Source organism: Lynx canadensis, chromosome D3 (assembly GCF_007474595.2).
Source record: "Lynx canadensis isolate LIC74 chromosome D3, mLynCan4.pri.v2, whole genome shotgun sequence".
NCBI lineage: Eukaryota > Metazoa > Chordata > Mammalia > Carnivora > Felidae > Lynx > Lynx canadensis.
The window spans coordinates 49,940,053-49,956,860 of NC_044314.2; the positions used below are offsets into that span (position 1 = coordinate 49,940,053).

Here is a 16,808-nt window from a genome sequence, read left to right on the forward strand (position 1 = left end):
GCCCCCTGTCCGGCTTTGCGCTGACAGCTCAAAGCCTTGAACCTAGTTCAGTTTCTGTGTCTCCCTCTCTCTCTGCCCCTCATCTGCTCATGCTCTGTCTCTCTCTCTCCCTCTCCTGCAAAAATAAACATTAAAAAACTAAATAAAGTTATTTTAAAAAGAAAAATGAAAACACTTACTAATACAAAAAGATACATGCACCCTTATTTTTACTGCAGCATTATTTACAATAGCCAATATATAGAAGCAACCTACATGTCTAATGATAGATGAATGGATAAACGTGATGTGGTAGATATGTACAATGGAAAACTACTAGGCCATAAAAAAGAATAAAGTCGCCATTCACAACAACATGGATGGATCTAGAGGGCATTATGCCAAGTGAAATAAGTCAGACCAAAAAAAGACAAATATCGTATGATCTCATTTATATATGAAACCTAAAAAAAAAAAAAAAAAAAAGAATAAAAAACAACAACATAAAAGGGACACACACTCATACAGAACTAGTGGTTGCCAGAGGGAGAGGGGTAGGGGGATAGGCAAAATAGGTGAAGGGGTTTAAGAGGTACAAATTTCCAGTTATAAAATAAATAACTCAGAGATGAAAAGTACAGTATAGGGAATATAGTCAATAATGCAGTAATAACTTTGTATGATAACAGACGATAACTACACTCACCATGGTGAGCATGAATAACTACAGAATTGCTGAATCACTGTTGTACACCTGAAACTGATATAACACTATGTCAACTATATTTCAACTTAAAAAAAATAAAAATAAAGGAGCACCTGGGTGGCTCAGTTGGTTAAGCATCTGACTTTGACTCAGGTCATGATCTCGAAGTTCTTGGGTTTGAGCTCCACATCAGGCTCTGTGATGACAGGTCAGAGCCTGGAATCTGCTTCGGATTCTATGTCTCCCTCTGTCTCTGACTCTCCCCCACTCACGCTCTCTCACTCTCAAAATTAAAGTAAAACATTAAAAAATAAATAAAAATTGTTGCTATGTTCCTAGTTCCAATGGAGGCAATGTTCTATCACTGTAATCCAGATAAAATGGTAGAAGAGGCAAGCTAAATGATGTAGGGACATATGAAAATGTGTGAGTAAAGAAATGAGTTTTAAGAAGGAGAAATGTTCTTGGGGCTCCTGGGTAGCTCAGTCAGTTAAGCCTCTGACTTTGGCTCAGATCATGATCTTGCAGTTTGTGGGTTCGAGCCCCACATCGGGCTCTGTGCAGACAACTCAGAGCCTGGAGCCTGCTTCGGATTCTGTGTCTCGCTCTCTCTCTGACCCTCCCCTGCTCACACTCTGTCTCTGTCTCTCTCTGAAAAGTAAATAAACATAAAAAATTAAAAAAAAAAAAAGGAGAAATGTTCTTAAAAACAAAAACAAAAAAAAGGCCATTTTCCCATAGATACTTAAAATGCATAAGCTCTTGCTAGGTGACTTAGAGCAATGGTTTCCACAGTGAGGTACATGCTCAGGGTATATAGAACAAGATTCTGTGAAATGCAAGAGAAAATCGAAGTCCACAATGTCTTATCTATAATGCCAAACTCCAAGTGTTTTTGTAAGTTAGCAGCAAACTCAGTTAGTCATAAACCCTGATCTGAACAAACAAGAGGCTATATATAGTATATAGTCTTTATCATCCCCGTAGTATAATTATTCATATGCTTCCCTGAAGAAATGTTAATTTATTTGATTACATGGTACTGCTGTGGACCTCAAAGTGGATGTTATATACTATGTTGCACACATACCGTATTATAGTTCTAAAATCCAGAAGTATACACTTGGTCCCAAGCATTCTGAAAAAAAGGGGGGGGGTTGGATTTCCACTGAAACTTTTATATTTATTTTTTCTCTAAAAATATTAAGATTGAGATTAAGTTTCACTAATTGTAAATCACTGAGCTGACACCAGCACCCTCAGGGAGTCCACACAAAAACTCACAACTCACACAGAGAACACAGGTGTCCTGGAGGTGAGGGGGTTTGAGAGCAACGGGTCCTAACAATGTTGCTCACCTCTAGCACATTAAGACATGCTGCAACTTTTTTGTGCCTACTTAAGCAGATTTGTGGAATGTATGCTAGTAACATAAAACAGCATGCTGTTGATTATCTTGAGACAAAGGGCTTAAAAGGCAAAATTAAGAATGAGTTCCATATTTTTCATTTACAAAATAAATAAATGAAAAATAAATGCTTCAAAATTGCACACCTTTTCTGTGATGAAAAGTAGGTGTTAGTGGTATGCCCCTTATAAGACTTTTTTTTTAACTACATCTATTTAATGTGTCCCAGGTAAAGATGACATGAGAAAATAAATGCTGTCCAAAAGAAACTAGAATAAGCAAAGTGAAAACTGGTGTTTAGAGAGGTTTCAAAACATCATTATACGGTCTTTAATACCAATGATGCATATCATGAATAAATTTTTATACCCACATCCTTAAAATAATATTTCACTTCATTTTAAATTCAGTAAATTCAGAATTCACTGATTCAAAATATAAAAGTAACACACCTTCTAATTCATATGTAAGAAATGACCAGCATCAGAAAAAAACAAAATTACTAGCTAAATTTCAATAAAAAAACTTTACTTAACTGGTAAATGGAATAGAAAAATAAGATTGAGATTTAATGAAGATACTGTATTAGTTACAGTCCAGTAAGGAGACATAAACTACACCAATCCACCACTTCTAGAAATAGGGAAACAATGAAAAAAAAAAATGGGATTACTAAAGGAGGGATTCTATAGGGGTAGGATCCAGACCTTTACAAAGGGGTTGTGACTGGCTGGTGCTGGTGTCACTGAGTGGGGACACACTGATGATGTTTCTGGTTATATTGGAAGTAACCTGGAATCAAATACTGATACTGAAATCCTGCTAGATGAGATGATGCCAAAAGAAAGCAAGAAAAACAAAACAGCAAGTTCCTTCTCCCACTTTAGCCTTCCAGTCTCCTTTGAGCGCCCCCTATTGGCAGAGCCAGCAAGGATCCAGCTGGCAAAAAAAATACATGCAGAAGCCATCCCAGCCTCACAGGGTAGAATACAGAGAGTGGGTTTGACGCCAAGACATAAAAGCTTAAAAACCAGTATAATATACTCAGAAATGCACTTCATCGCTTTGGATTATCTATCTTTATGAGGTCTCCTAAAAGCTAAAGCATCTAGCAAAATCAAGAATGGGATCAAACTGAATTTAGAAATCAGACCTGATTTACTAATATATTAAACTAAGATTTTCTAAAACAATGAAGAAAAACCATACTGCTCTCCTTTTTAAAAACATTTTTTTAGGGGCGCCTGGGTGGCGCAGTCGGTTAAGCGTCCGACTTCAGCTCAGATCACGATTTCGCGGTCCGTGAGTTTGAGCCCCGCATCGGGCTCTGGGCTGATGGCTCAGAGCCTGGAGCCTGCTTCTGATTCCGATTGTGTCTCCCTCTCTCTCTGCCCCTCCCCCGTTCATGCTCTGTCTCTCTCTGTCTCAAAAATAAATAAAACGTTAAAAAAAATTAAAAAAATAAAAAAAAATTAAAAAAAAAAACATTTTTTTAATTTTTTTTTAACGTTTTAACATTTTTTTAATTTTTTTTTAACGTTTTAACATTTTTTTAATTTTTTTTTAACGTTTTAACATTTTTTTAATTTTTTTTTAACGTTTTAACATTTTTTTAATTTTTTTTTAACGTTTTATTTATTTTTGAGACAGAGAGAGACAGAGCATGAACGGGGGAGGGGCAGAGAGAGAGGGAGACACAATCGGAATCAGAAGCAGGCTCCAGGCTCTGAGCCATCAGCCCAGAGCCCGATGCGGGGCTCAAACTCACGGACCGCGAAATCGTGATCTGAGCTGAAGTCGGACGCTTAACCGACTGCGCCACCCAGGCGCCCCTAAAAACATTTTTTAAGTTTATTTTTATTTATTTTGAGAGAGAGATAGAGAGCAAGCAGGGGAGGGTCAGAAAGCAGGGGAGACAGAATCCCAAACAGGCTCTGCACTGTCAACACAGAGCCCGATGCAGGGTTCGAACCCACAAACCGTGAGATCATGACCTGAGCCCAAGAGTCCGACGCTTAACAGACTGAGCCACCCAGGTGCCCCTTGCTCTCATTTAAAAAACAAAACAAAACAAAACAAAAAATTCTGAATATAAGCAAAATACCAAAATACCATGCTGAAGGCTGGATCCTTTCAGCCTAAGTGTTTATTTACCCTTTTTCCACATATATTTTTTCCATAATTTTCAGTATTTAAATTTTACATATGAAGCACAGTATTATCTACAGTAATTCTTTGTGGTTTTTGGTTTTTTATATGTAATTTTGAGTCTGGTGTCTTTTTTTTAAGTTGTTTTTTTTTTTTTAATTTATTGAGAGTGTACATGCACACACAAGCAGGTGAGAGGCAGACAGAGAAAGGGAGAGAGAGAGAGAGAAAGAGAGAGAGAGAAAGGGAGGAGGAAAGAGAGAGAAAGGGAGGAGGAAAGAGAGAGAAAGGGAGGGGGAGAGAGAGGGAAAGGGAGGGAGAAAGGGAGGGAGAGAGAATCCCAAACTGACAGCACAGAGCCCCACTCCAGCTCAATCTCACGAACAGTGAGATCAAGACATGAGCTGAAATAAGGGTCAGACACTTATCCAACTGAGCCACCCAGGCACCCCTACAGTAATTCTTTGAAACCTACTTTTTTTTACTCAACATATAATTGGTAAATATACACTAATTTTTTCATTTTAACTAATATTTTACTGTATGAGACTCATGTAACATTATATACAAATTACATATAAACTTCTAGTAATTACCAAATTATTGGTTTTATAAATACTACAATGAATTTCTCTATACATAACCTCTTTACAGATTTGTGCCTGAGGATCTCATGGACATACACTTAAAAGATTTTCTCAGTTGCAGGATATGTGCGTTTGTAAAGTTTAAAGACTGCCAAATTGCTTCTCAAAGTGGTTGTATCAATTTTCTGTCCCACCAATAACCTGAGAGTTCTGATTTCCCCATATTCTTTATCAATACATACTACTTTTAGACTTTAAATTTTTGTCAGTCTGACTGGGGTGAGGTGAAAGATATCTTTTCTTAATTTATAGTTCCAGGTTAGTTGAGTCAGCTATATAAATAGTTATTAGTTCTTTACTATTTACATCAAATCAAACTTTTAAAGCTAGAAGAAAATTTTTATTTAAATTGATCTAATCCATATATCTCATACATAAAGAAAAAAGTCAGCTAGCTGTCTTCTAACTTCTAACTGAAAATTTTCTCCCACACCTGGTAATGCAATTATCTATGTTGCCCCTAACCAATAAAACAAAAGAAGCTTTACATATATGAGGTAAGTTTTCAGTAATTTGAATTTTGGGTAAGATCTGATAGTTTAGATATGACAATGTCATATCTCTGTCAACAGCAAAGCTTGGCTTCAACAGTATAGAATGACTGGAACTTTGAGCTGCTGTTTGGAACAAAGAAAACTCAAAACATTAAGAACCTTGATAAAGTGAAAAAATAGAAGAATAAAGACCGACAAGCTGGAGAAGTTGACAGTTCATATGCAGCTCAATTACTACATGCAATGAGTGATCCTGGGTTGGATCCTGGACCAGAAAAAAGACATTAGTAGGACAAGTGATGAAATCTTAATAAGGTCTGTAGATTAGTTAATAGTATAATATTAATGTTATTTTTCTGGTTTCAGTAATTGTACTTTGTAAGCTGTTAACATCTGAAGAAGATGAGCAAGGGCAAAAAGGAAGTCTTTTTACTAATTTTATAATTTTTGTAAACCTGAAATTATTTCAAAAAGGTTAAATTTATTTTTAACTATTATGTAAATAAATATCAAGTACAATATAAATGTAATATTTAATAAATCTCAAGAATATAATAAAGTACCAACAGATATTAATTGTTAAATATTTTGAAGAAAAAAGAGAAAAAAAATTGAAAGTAGTATTATAGTCCTGGGGCAAAATTAGATCTAAGAACTTGTGATCTGTTCAATCCTTTAAGGAAAACAAAATAAAAGTGAAGAAATTAAATCATAGAAATTAAAATATTTCAACAGCACTGCATAAGAAGGCTAGCTATCCTGTATCTAGAAATGCTTTTTTTTTATTTTTTTTTCTTAATGTTTTTATTTTTGAGACAGAGAGAGACAGAGCATGAGCAGGGAAGGGGCAGAGAGAGAGGGAGACACAGAATCGGAAGCAGGCTCCAGGCTCTGAGCCATCAGCACAGAGCCCGATGTGGGGCTCGAGCCCACAGACTGTGAGATCATGACCTGAGCTGAAGTCAGACGCTCAACCGACTGAGCCACCCAGGCGTCCCTAGAAATGCTTTTAAAACGTCTGCTAAAATAATCAGATGAACAAGATGAATTGTTACATATTACAAATTAAATGTATAAAGTCATGTAAATTAAACTGAGATTTTAAAAAAATTACCTCTAAAAACACCTGCTTTTATAAAAGATAATGAAACTATTTATGACAGATATACTCCGTACCACAAAACACACAGACAACATTAACACCCCTTCAAAAACTGCTGTAGTATAGGATTTGTTACACTTTACCCTGGAAAGATATTTAAATTTCCCCATAAACCTGCAATTACTGATACCAAGATGCCTCCAAATTATTTAGTTGTGGTCAAACTTTAGCTTGAACTAGCATGATAAAATTTTAAGAGTGTGCAGAAACAGGTACATGCCTCATACAGTGTTGTTGAGAGTGTAAAGTGGTAAAATGTCTTTAGACAGCAGTTAACCAACATCTATCAAAATGTTAAGTATGTGTACCCCTTGATCTAGCAATTCCACATTAGAAGTACTCAGCACTGGGGTGCCTGGGTGGCTTAGCCAGTTGAGTGTCCAATTTCGGCTCAGGTCATGATCTCTCAGTTCGCTGAGTTCAAGCCCTGCGTCGTGCTCTATCGCTGACAGCTCAGAGCCTGGAGCCTGCTTCAGGTTCTGTGTCTCCCTCTCTCTCTCTCTCTCTCTGCCCCTCCCCTGCTCACGCTCTCTTACTCAAAATAAATAAACTTAAAAAAAAAAAGTGGACAGGGGCGCCTGGGTGGCTCAGTCGGTTGAGCGTCCGACTTTGGCTCAGGTCATGATCTCGCGGTTCGTGAGTTCAAGCCCCGCGTCGGGCTCTGTGCTGACAGCTCAGAGCCTGGAGCCTGTTTCAGTTTCTGTGTCTCCCTCTCTCTATGACCCTCCCCCGTTCATGCTCTGTCTCTCTCTGTCTCAAAAATAAATAAACGTTAAAAAAAATTTAAAAAAAAAATGGACAGAGGATCTAAAGAGGCATTTTTTCAAAGACATACAGATGGCCAACAGGACACATGAAAAAATACTCAACACCACTAATCATCACAAAAATGCATATCAAAACCACAAATGAGGTATCACCTCACATTTGTTAGAACAGCTACTATCAAAAAGACAAGAAATAACAAGCATTGGCAAGGATATGGACAAAAACAAGGATGTTCTCTGTTAGTGGGAACATAAATGTGTGTAGCCAATATGGAAAAGTGCCTCAAAAGATTAAAAATAGAACTACTATAGGATCCAGCAATACTTCTGGGTAACTAATGGAAGAAAATGAAAACACTAATTCAAAATGATATATTCATTCCCATGTTCACTGCAACATTATTTACAATAGCCAAGACAAGGAAACAACCTAAATGTCCATCAATGGATGAAAGGATAAAGAAAATGTGCCATATATATATATGCCATGTATATATATATACATATATATGTATATATATATATATGGCACATTTTCTTTATCCTTTACTTTCTTACATTTCTTTCCATTTTATATATATATATACACACACACACACACACACACACATATATATATAATGAAACTACCTCTTGGTAGTTACCAGAGGTGAGTGAGAGTGGGTGAAATGGGTGATGGGTGTCAAAAGGTACAAACTTTCAGTCATAAAATAAATAAGTCATGGGATGTAAAGTGTACTTTACATGATGACTACAATTAATAACACTGTAGTGAATATTTGAAACTTGCTAAGAGAGTAAATCTTACAAGTTCCCATTACAAAGGAAAAAAATTTTTACAACTATGGATGGTGATAGAGGTTAACTAAACTTACTGGGATGATCGTTTTGCAATATGTACAAATATCGAATCATTATGTATACATGTAAAACTAGTATGTCAATGATACCTCAATTTTTTTAAAGTAGCTTCTTTATGCATTCTGAAAAGTAACAACTTTTAAATTTGAATTATTTTCAACTAAATAGATATCATGGACAAATCTATAAATATAGCCTTGATTAAAATAATCCAATAAAATAAAGTTCAGTTTACCCCATTACATAAAAATTCTAGAGTCAATAACAGATCCCTGAAATTTTGTGAATCAAACTGACTCCTGTGAATGGGTAAGTCTCTGACATAACCTTACACACAAAAAAATCTGGCGTCTAATCCACTTGGAAAAAGTATTTAACACAAAGAAATGGTTCAGCAGCTTAGATTGTTTTTCCCTCTACTGGTAATGAACCAATTGAGGTGAAAAATCATTCTACAAAGCCCCAATTAACATTTGGCTACTTAATTCCAAGTCTGTCTTTCTATGTGTTACAGGAGGCCATACATACAAATGTACGTACGTTACGTACGTACATACATACACACATACATACATACATACATAATTGGCATTTCAACAATCCGAGGTACCAGAAGCCCCTCGGCAATTGTAACCCGCCAACTAAAGACCATATGGCTAGGCAAGCCTCTCTTCAGACAGTTATCACTCGGTGGCTGATTAATTTCAATGGCTTATTAGACAGGCCTCTCCAGACCCTTTCCCTAGAGAAGGAGGAGGAGGGGAACGGTCTGTTGTTTTCCCGGTGCTTTGTGCCCTCCAGGCTTGAAAGCATCCTGGTGACGGTGCAGCCATCATTTCCCGTGGGGGCAGCGGTGTCTTTTCGGCAAGTTTTTGTTTACGAGGTACTGAACCCAAAATCCCTTTGGCTCTCTCCCTTTCCATCTCGGGCTTCTCCCAGGCGTCCCGACGCCCACCGGGCCTCGCCCGTTCCCCGCACGCGCGCAGACCCTGGGCCAGGGGCCAAGACTTACCCGTGGGCGCGCTATCCAGGATGCGCAGGTCGTAGGCCCCAGAGCAGCGGTAGTTGGCGGCGGTGCCGTTGTCCCACACCACCACCACCTCCTCGGGGCTCTCGAAGCTCCGGACCGTGCCCACATGGCCCTCGCCGCCGTCCTGCTTCCCCCACTTCCAGTCCGGGCCGCGCACCACCCGGGCCCCGACCCCTTCCACCATCACCCGGTTATTCCGGGAGTTACTCATCGGGGCCCGGGCGGTGGGCTCTGCCGCCGCCGCCGCCGCCGCCGCCGCCGCCGCCGCCGCCGGTGGGCCCGTGAGGGAGTTGGGCCCGGGCCGGACTCTCGGCGCCGGCGGGAGCGGCAGCGAGCCCCGGGGGACGTGGGAATAACTCACGGGGGCGGCGGCGCGGTCCCCGACAAGCCCACAGCCGCTCTCCAGCCGTCGCCGCCGCCGCCGCGCCCCCCGCTCGGACTGGAGGCCGGACCGCAGCGGCTCAGAGGCGGCGGCGGCGGGCGGGCAGAGGGGAGGGGGCCGTGGGCGGGGACTCCCCCGCTTCCTCCGGGCTCCCCGGCCGGGCTACAGCGACGGCCGCCAGGAAACCACGCTCTCCCCCGGCCGGGAGCGCGGGGAGCGCAGGGGGCCGGGGGAGGCTAGCCCGGGGGGGACGGCGAGGGCAGCGGGGAGCAAGCTTAACTGTCGGCCTTTTTTCTCCCCCAGCCCCTCGATCCGGGGTGGGCGCCCGAGTGCCGGCGCCGTCTCCTCCCCCGTGGGCAGCGGTGGTACCTCCCAGCGTCCGGCGAGCGCCCGGGCCCACGGGCCCCCTTCTCTGTGCCCCCGCGCACGCCGCCGCGCTCCGCCCCGCCACAGAGTCCCCGCCGGGCGAGAGCGGCTCCACATCCGGATACTGACGCACTCAAGACTGGAGCAACCCCTTCTCTCACTAGGAGGGGAATCCTCAGCAACAGTAGGGCGGAAAGGGTTTTGGAGAGTCGCGCGACTGGGGAAAGAAAGGAGAAGAAAATCGATCCCTAAGCGTCTCTCCAGGGCCCGATGAGAGTGCGCATGCGCCTGCCCCCCCCCCAAAAAAAAAAAAGGAGGGGGGGCTAGACGGCCAGCCCAGCCAGAGGCGCTGGGAGGGGCGGTAAATGGGGTTGTGCCCTACGGGTGGTGCGGCGCGCCCCATTGGTTGTGAGAAAAGGGGCGGAGCAAGAAATCCGTCCCACTGACCTGGAGGTGGGGCTGGAGGAAATCAACTGAGATTGGGATCCGACCCGGGCGCTGAAACTGGGTAGCTATGAAGAGGTCAGTCTTAATCTTTAAATTCTAGTGTACCTCGGTGTAGAGTATGTGTTTGGGATTCCGTGTTGTTTTAGTCTTTTTTTAACAGGGTCGGAAATAGAATAGATTATAGCACAGATTAAGGGCGACCTGTATTTTTGTATGTGTAAATTGCAAACATTTCAAACCAGAGTGAGTGATTAAGGATGTACTTTTTTTGGGGGGAGGGGGGAGCGGGACAAAGGAAGAGAGAGACTCTTGCGAGGGGTGGGGCTCGATTCCTGAACCCTGGGATGAAATCAAAAGTCAGATGCTCAACAGGCTGAGTCACCCCAGCAACCCTAGGGATGTATTTTAACCATTCGGTAGAATGGTACCGAATGTGAGCAATGCACAAAGTCCTTTGGAAGGTGTGTCTTGTCTTCAAGTGGAGTCAGGGTGCTAAGTAGACTCCAAACAGTACAAGCTCCTGGGAGAGTTTACATGCACCTTGCCCATTGATAACTCCCATCATTCAGTCCCTGAATGCAAAAGACAACCTTGAAAGGAAAATAAGAGGACTGTAAGAGTGGTTTCTGGCTATTACTTAAATGACATTATGGTGTGTAGGATTTTTGGGGCCCCTGGATGGCTCAGTTGGTTGAACATCCGACTTTGGCTCAGGTCATGATCTCGCGGTCTATGAGTTCGAACCCGCGTCGGGCTCTGTGCTGACAGCTCAGAGCCTGGAGCCTGCTGCTTCAATTCTGTGTCTCCCTCTCGCTCTGCCCCTCCCCCGTTAATGCTCTGTCTCTCTCTCTCTCTCAAAAATAAATAAACATTAAAAATAATAAAAAAATAAAACTCTTGTTTTTCAGCCCAGCATAGAGGCATTGTTAGCGTAAATTATTGCTTTTCCTGAGAGTCATGGGAGCGGGAATACTCCCGCAGAATCAAATAATCAAAATCAAGTGGGCAGAAAGGGAGTGTAAAATGTGACCAATTAATTATCATGTAATCAAATAAAATATTCTTAATTTTTCACGTAAATAAAACTGAGGAAAATACAAATATGGAGTCCCAAAGTTCAAATAGAGCTAATTTGAGAGACTAAACAAAAGTTAAAATATTTGTTCAGAATAGGCCAACCAATTTCTAGTCCATTTCAAAATATTTTGACCCCAGAAATTTTATTTTTTAATGCTTATTTATTTTTAAGAGAGAGAGAGAGAGAAAGAGTATGAGTGGGGGAGAAGCAGAGAGAGAGGGAGACACAGAATACAAAGCAGGCTCCAGGCTCTGAGCTGTCAGCACAGAGCCCAACAAGGGGCTCAATTTCAAGGACCACAGAGCCACCCAGGAGCCCAACCCCAGAAATTGTAAACATGCTATTGACAGAGCTACTTAACTGCAGCTGTTCAATTAAGGGCACTATTAATTATTCCTGCCTACCAACTCTTCCTTCTCTCTGGGATCTTTTCTGGTTTCATTCTTTTCATGATGACCAGTTAGATTAATCATTTAAATTAATAAATTGATAAAACAACTTTGGAAAAAATATAGCTACGATACAAGTTATACTTATGGTTGACTTTGTAAAGTAAGTTGATTAAAGGCCAATTTGTAATAGTGCAACCTTACATTTTACATCAAGCACAGTATATTAATAATGGCTTTCCACATATTTAATTGTATTTACCTCACTGTGGAGTTTTATACTTATTAAGACATAATAATCTAATATTTAGAAAGACTTTTGTTCTTGATACCAAAGATTAGTTATAATAACTTAGAATTTTATTTGCCCTTAAAATGAAAAAGATCTTAAGGAATGATCTAGCCTAGTGGTTTTCTTTTCTCTTCTCCCTAACTACTCCACAGACCCTATGTTCCTATCCTGTGCATTTGATCTATAAAGGGAGCTAGGTAGTGATACAATATAGCAAGGCTAGAGCTCACCTGTAGTTTTCCCTTCCTCTTACCTTTGCAGGCCTCTACAGGAATTCATCAAAACCTCTGCAGTATAAGTAAGCATAAGTATGAAACCTCAAATTAGCCCATTCCCCATATTTGATAAGAAGAAAATGAGGCCAGTGGAGCGCCTGGGTGGCTCAGCGGACTTTGGCTCTGGTCGTCATCTCACCACTCATGGCTCTCAGCTGTCAGTGCCGAGCCTGCTTCAGTTCCTGCCCCCCTCTCTCTCTACCCCTCCCCAGCTGGTGCTTCCTCTCTGTCTCAAAAATAAATAAAAACATCAAAAAAACGTTTTTTTAATTAAAAATAATTTTTAAAAAAAGAAGAAGAAAATGAAGCCAGGACTGATTAAGTAGAAACTTGTCCAGTATTACAGAGGAAGTTAAGACATACAACTAAAACTATAATCTAATACTGAATGTATTTCTCTTTTTAATGAGGGAATTTTTTTTCATTTTTTTTTAATGTTTATTTATTTATTTTGAGAGAGAGAGGCAAAGACAGAGGGAGAGAGAGAATCCCAAGCAGGATGCATAGTTCGTAGATCATAGTTCATGAGATCATGACCTGAGCCGAAATCAAGAGTCGGTCACTTAACTGACTGAGCCACCCAGGAACCCTGTAGTATTTCTTTATGTTAAACACTGTCTTATCCATCCATCCTCTTATTAAATACATTGTGACTTTACAACACCATCATCTTGCTAATACTATTTCAAGACTACTCAATGCAGTTTGCCAATAGTCTCTAAATGGTTTTGATTATACACCCTTTTGGTTCAAAATTTTTGAACATGCACTTCTGATATATGTACTTATTTGCGTATAAATTATATATGTACTACCATGTTGTATGTGTAATATAATTTACTTAATTGAAATTACAGACATACCTCAGGGATATTGAGGGTTTGGTTCCAGACCACCAAATTAAGCAAGTATTGCAGTGAAGTGAGACAAATGAATTTTCGGTTTCCCCATACATATAAAAGTTATGTTTATACTATACTGTAGACTTTTAAGTGTGCAATAGCATTATGTCTAAAAAAAAGTACATACCTTAATTTAAAAAGTACTTTATTGCTAAAAAAAAAAAAAAAAATGCTCACCATCATCCGAGCTCTCAGGGAGTTGTAATCTTTTTGCTGGTGGAGGGTCTGGCCTCCATACTGAAATCTGCTGACTGATCAGGGTGGTGGTTGCTGAAGGTTCAGGTGGCTGTGGCAATTTCTTTTTTTTTTTTTTTTTTTATCTTTTTTAAGTTTATTTATAAGAGGTAGAGACAGCATGAGTCGGGGAGGGGCAGAGAGAGAGGGAGACACAGAATCCAAAGCAGGCTCCAGGCTCCTAGCTGTCAGCACAGAGCCCATTTGGGGCTCTGGGGCTCAAAACCACGAAGTATTAGATCATCACCTGAGCGGAAGTCAGCTGCTAAACCTACTGAGTCACCTAGGCGCCTTGTGGCAATTTCTTAAAATAAGACAACAATGAAGTTTTATGTATCTACTGACTCTTCTCTTTCACAAATGATTTCTCTGTAGCATGCAATTATGTTTGATAGCATTTTACCCACTGAAGTTCTTTCAGAATTAGTCAATCCTCTCAAACTCTGCAGCTGCTTTGTCAATTCAAGTTGATGTAATATTCTAAATCCTTTTTTTTTTTGTCATTACAACAATCTTCACAGCATCTTCACCAGAAATAGATAGAAAATTCTAGTTCTCTTGCTATTTCTACCACATTTGCAGTGACTTCCTCCACTGAAGTCTGGAACTCCTCAAAGTCATCCATGAGGGTTGGAATCAGCTTCTTCTAAACTCCTGTCCATGTTGATATTTTGACCTCTTCCCATGAATTACAAATGGCATTCAGAATAGTGAATGTTTTCCAGAAGGTTTTCAACATACTTTGACCAATTCTATCAGGGTTATCACTATCTATGACAGATATAGCTTTATGAAACATATTTTTAATCATAAAACTTGAAAGTCTAAATTTTTCCTTGATCCATAAGCAACAAGATCGATGTTATGTTAGCAGGCACAAAAACAATATTAATCTCATTGTACATCTCCATCAGAGCTCTTGTATAACCATGTGCATTGTCAATGAGCAGCAATATTTTGAAAGGAATTTTTTTTCTGAGCAGTCAGCCTCAACAGTAGCCTTAAAATACTCAGTAAACCATGTTGTAAACAGATATGCTGTCATCCAGCCTTTGTTGTTCCATTTATACAGCACAGACAGAGTAGATTTAGAATCATTCTTCAGGGAGCTCGGATATTCAGAATGGTAAATGAGCATTGGCTTCAACTTAAAGTCTCCAGCTACATTAGCACATAACAAGAAAGTCAACCTTTCCTTTGAAGCTTTGAGGCTGGGTGTTGACCTCTCTTTAGTTATGAAAAGTCTGAATAGCATCTTCTTCCAATAGAAGGCTATTTTGTCTATATTGACAACCTGTTGTTTAGTGTAGCCACCTTCAGTAATGATCTTACGAGGATCTGAACAACTTGCTGCAGTTTCCACAACAGCACTTGCAACTTCACCTTGCACTTTGATGTCATGGAGACAGCTTCTCTCCTTAAACCTCATGAGACACCTTATGCTATCTTCAATTGTTTTTTTTTCTGCAACTTCCTCACCTCTCTCAGCCTTCATAAAATTGAAGAGAGTCAGGACTTTGCTTAGGATTAGTCTTCAGTTTAAGGGAATATTGTGGCTGGTTTGATCTTCTATCCAGACCACAAAAACTTTCTCCATATCAGCAATAAAGTGGTTACACTTTCTTATCATTTATGTGTTCACTGGGTTAGCACCTTTAATTTCTTTCAGAAACTTTTCCTTTACATTCACAATTTGGCTAACTGGTGAAAAAAGCCTAGCTTTCAGCCTATCTCAGCTTTCCACCTGCCTTCCTCACTAAGATGAATCATTTCTAGCTTTTGATTTAAGTGAGAGGTATGTGACTCTTCCTTTCACTTGAACACTTAGAGGCCATTGTAGGGTAATTAACTGGCCTAATTTCAATATTGTTGTGTCTGGGGGGGAATAACGGAGGCACCTAGTAGAGGGAGAGAAATGGAGGAACAGCTAGTCAGTGGAACAGTCAGAACACACACATCATTTATCGATTAAGTCCACTATCTATTTGGGTGTGGTCCATGTGGTAACATCAAAGGTCACTGATCACAGATTACCATAACACATAATAATGATGAGAAAGCTTGAAATATTGTGGGAAGTTCTAAAATGTGAGACAGAGACATGAAGTGAGCAAATGATATTGGAAAAATGGCACCAAGGGACTTCCCCAGCATAGGTTGCCACAAACCTTCAATTGAAAAAAACAAAAAAACAAAAAAAAGCATTATCTGTGAGGTGTAAAAAAGCAAAGTGCAATAAAACGAGGTATGCCTGTGTATGGGGATAAGATATATAATATATGGAAAATTTTTGCCTACTTTCTTTCCTCACTCCAATAGATCATTTTCTGTATCCCTAGATGTAAATTTTTTTAATGTTTTTATTTTATTTTTGAGACAGTGTGCGGGGGGGGGGGGGGGGGAGGGACAGAGAGCAAGGGAAACAGAGGATCTGAAGTGGGCTCTGTGCTGACAGCAAACAACCCGATATTCAAGAACTGCGAGAGCATGACCTGAAGTCAGATGCTTAACCAACTGAGCCACCTAGGCACCCCCACCCCCCGATATGTTTAAATTGGTATTCCTCAAAGTAGACACATTCCACTTTGGAGACCACTGTGTCATATATGTGTCTGCCATGTTTAGAACACAGTTATTTTGCATATATGTTTGTTTATCTGCCCATTTGTTCAGAAATACTTAGGGCCATTCAAAACTAGTAAGAATTTTATTCCAACCATAAGTAAGATATAATAAGTAAATCCTTGCCCCAGAAATAAAGTGGTTTCATTATTTGCCTATTATTCTACTACTATGAACAAATTTCTGGCTGCTTTACAAAGTCTACAAAAATGTACAATATTTGGAGAGTAACTTTACTAGAGTAACACTGTCTGCTATAACAAATAGACCCAAAACTTATAAAGACTCTAATACAGTTAAGTTTTATTTCCCATTCAGGGGTGCCTGGGTGGCTCAGTCAGTTAAGCATCCAACTTCAGCTCAGGTCATGGTCTCACAGTTCGTGGGTTCGAGCCCTGCATCAGACTCTGAGCTGACAGCTTAGAGCCTGGAGCCTGCTTCAGATTCTGTGTTTCCCTGTCTCTCTCTGCCCCTCCCCTGCGTGTGCGGGCTCTCTCTCTCAAAAATAAATAAATATATTTTTAAAAAGTTTTATTTCCCATTCATGTAATAGTTTAACATTTTCCTCCATGTGGTGATTTGGGGACTCATGCTGCTGTTCCATGATCACCCTAAGGTT

The 16,808-nt window shown here is 40.3% G+C and overlaps 1 protein-coding gene across 1 annotated transcript in view; it reads right to left on the minus strand.

Moving 5' to 3' along the window:
* MIB1 (mindbomb E3 ubiquitin protein ligase 1) overlaps positions 1 to 9,489 on the minus strand; it is a 122,637-nt gene extending 113,148 nt beyond the window's left edge. Inside the window, exon 1 of the mRNA XM_030335688.1 lies at positions 9,185 to 9,489. Within this exon, the coding sequence (XP_030191548.1) occupies positions 9,185 to 9,413 (229 nt within the window). The 5' untranslated portion in view covers positions 9,414 to 9,489. The remainder of the gene's footprint in view (positions 1 to 9,184) is intronic.
* Between the last annotated feature and the right edge of the window lie 7,319 nt (positions 9,490 to 16,808).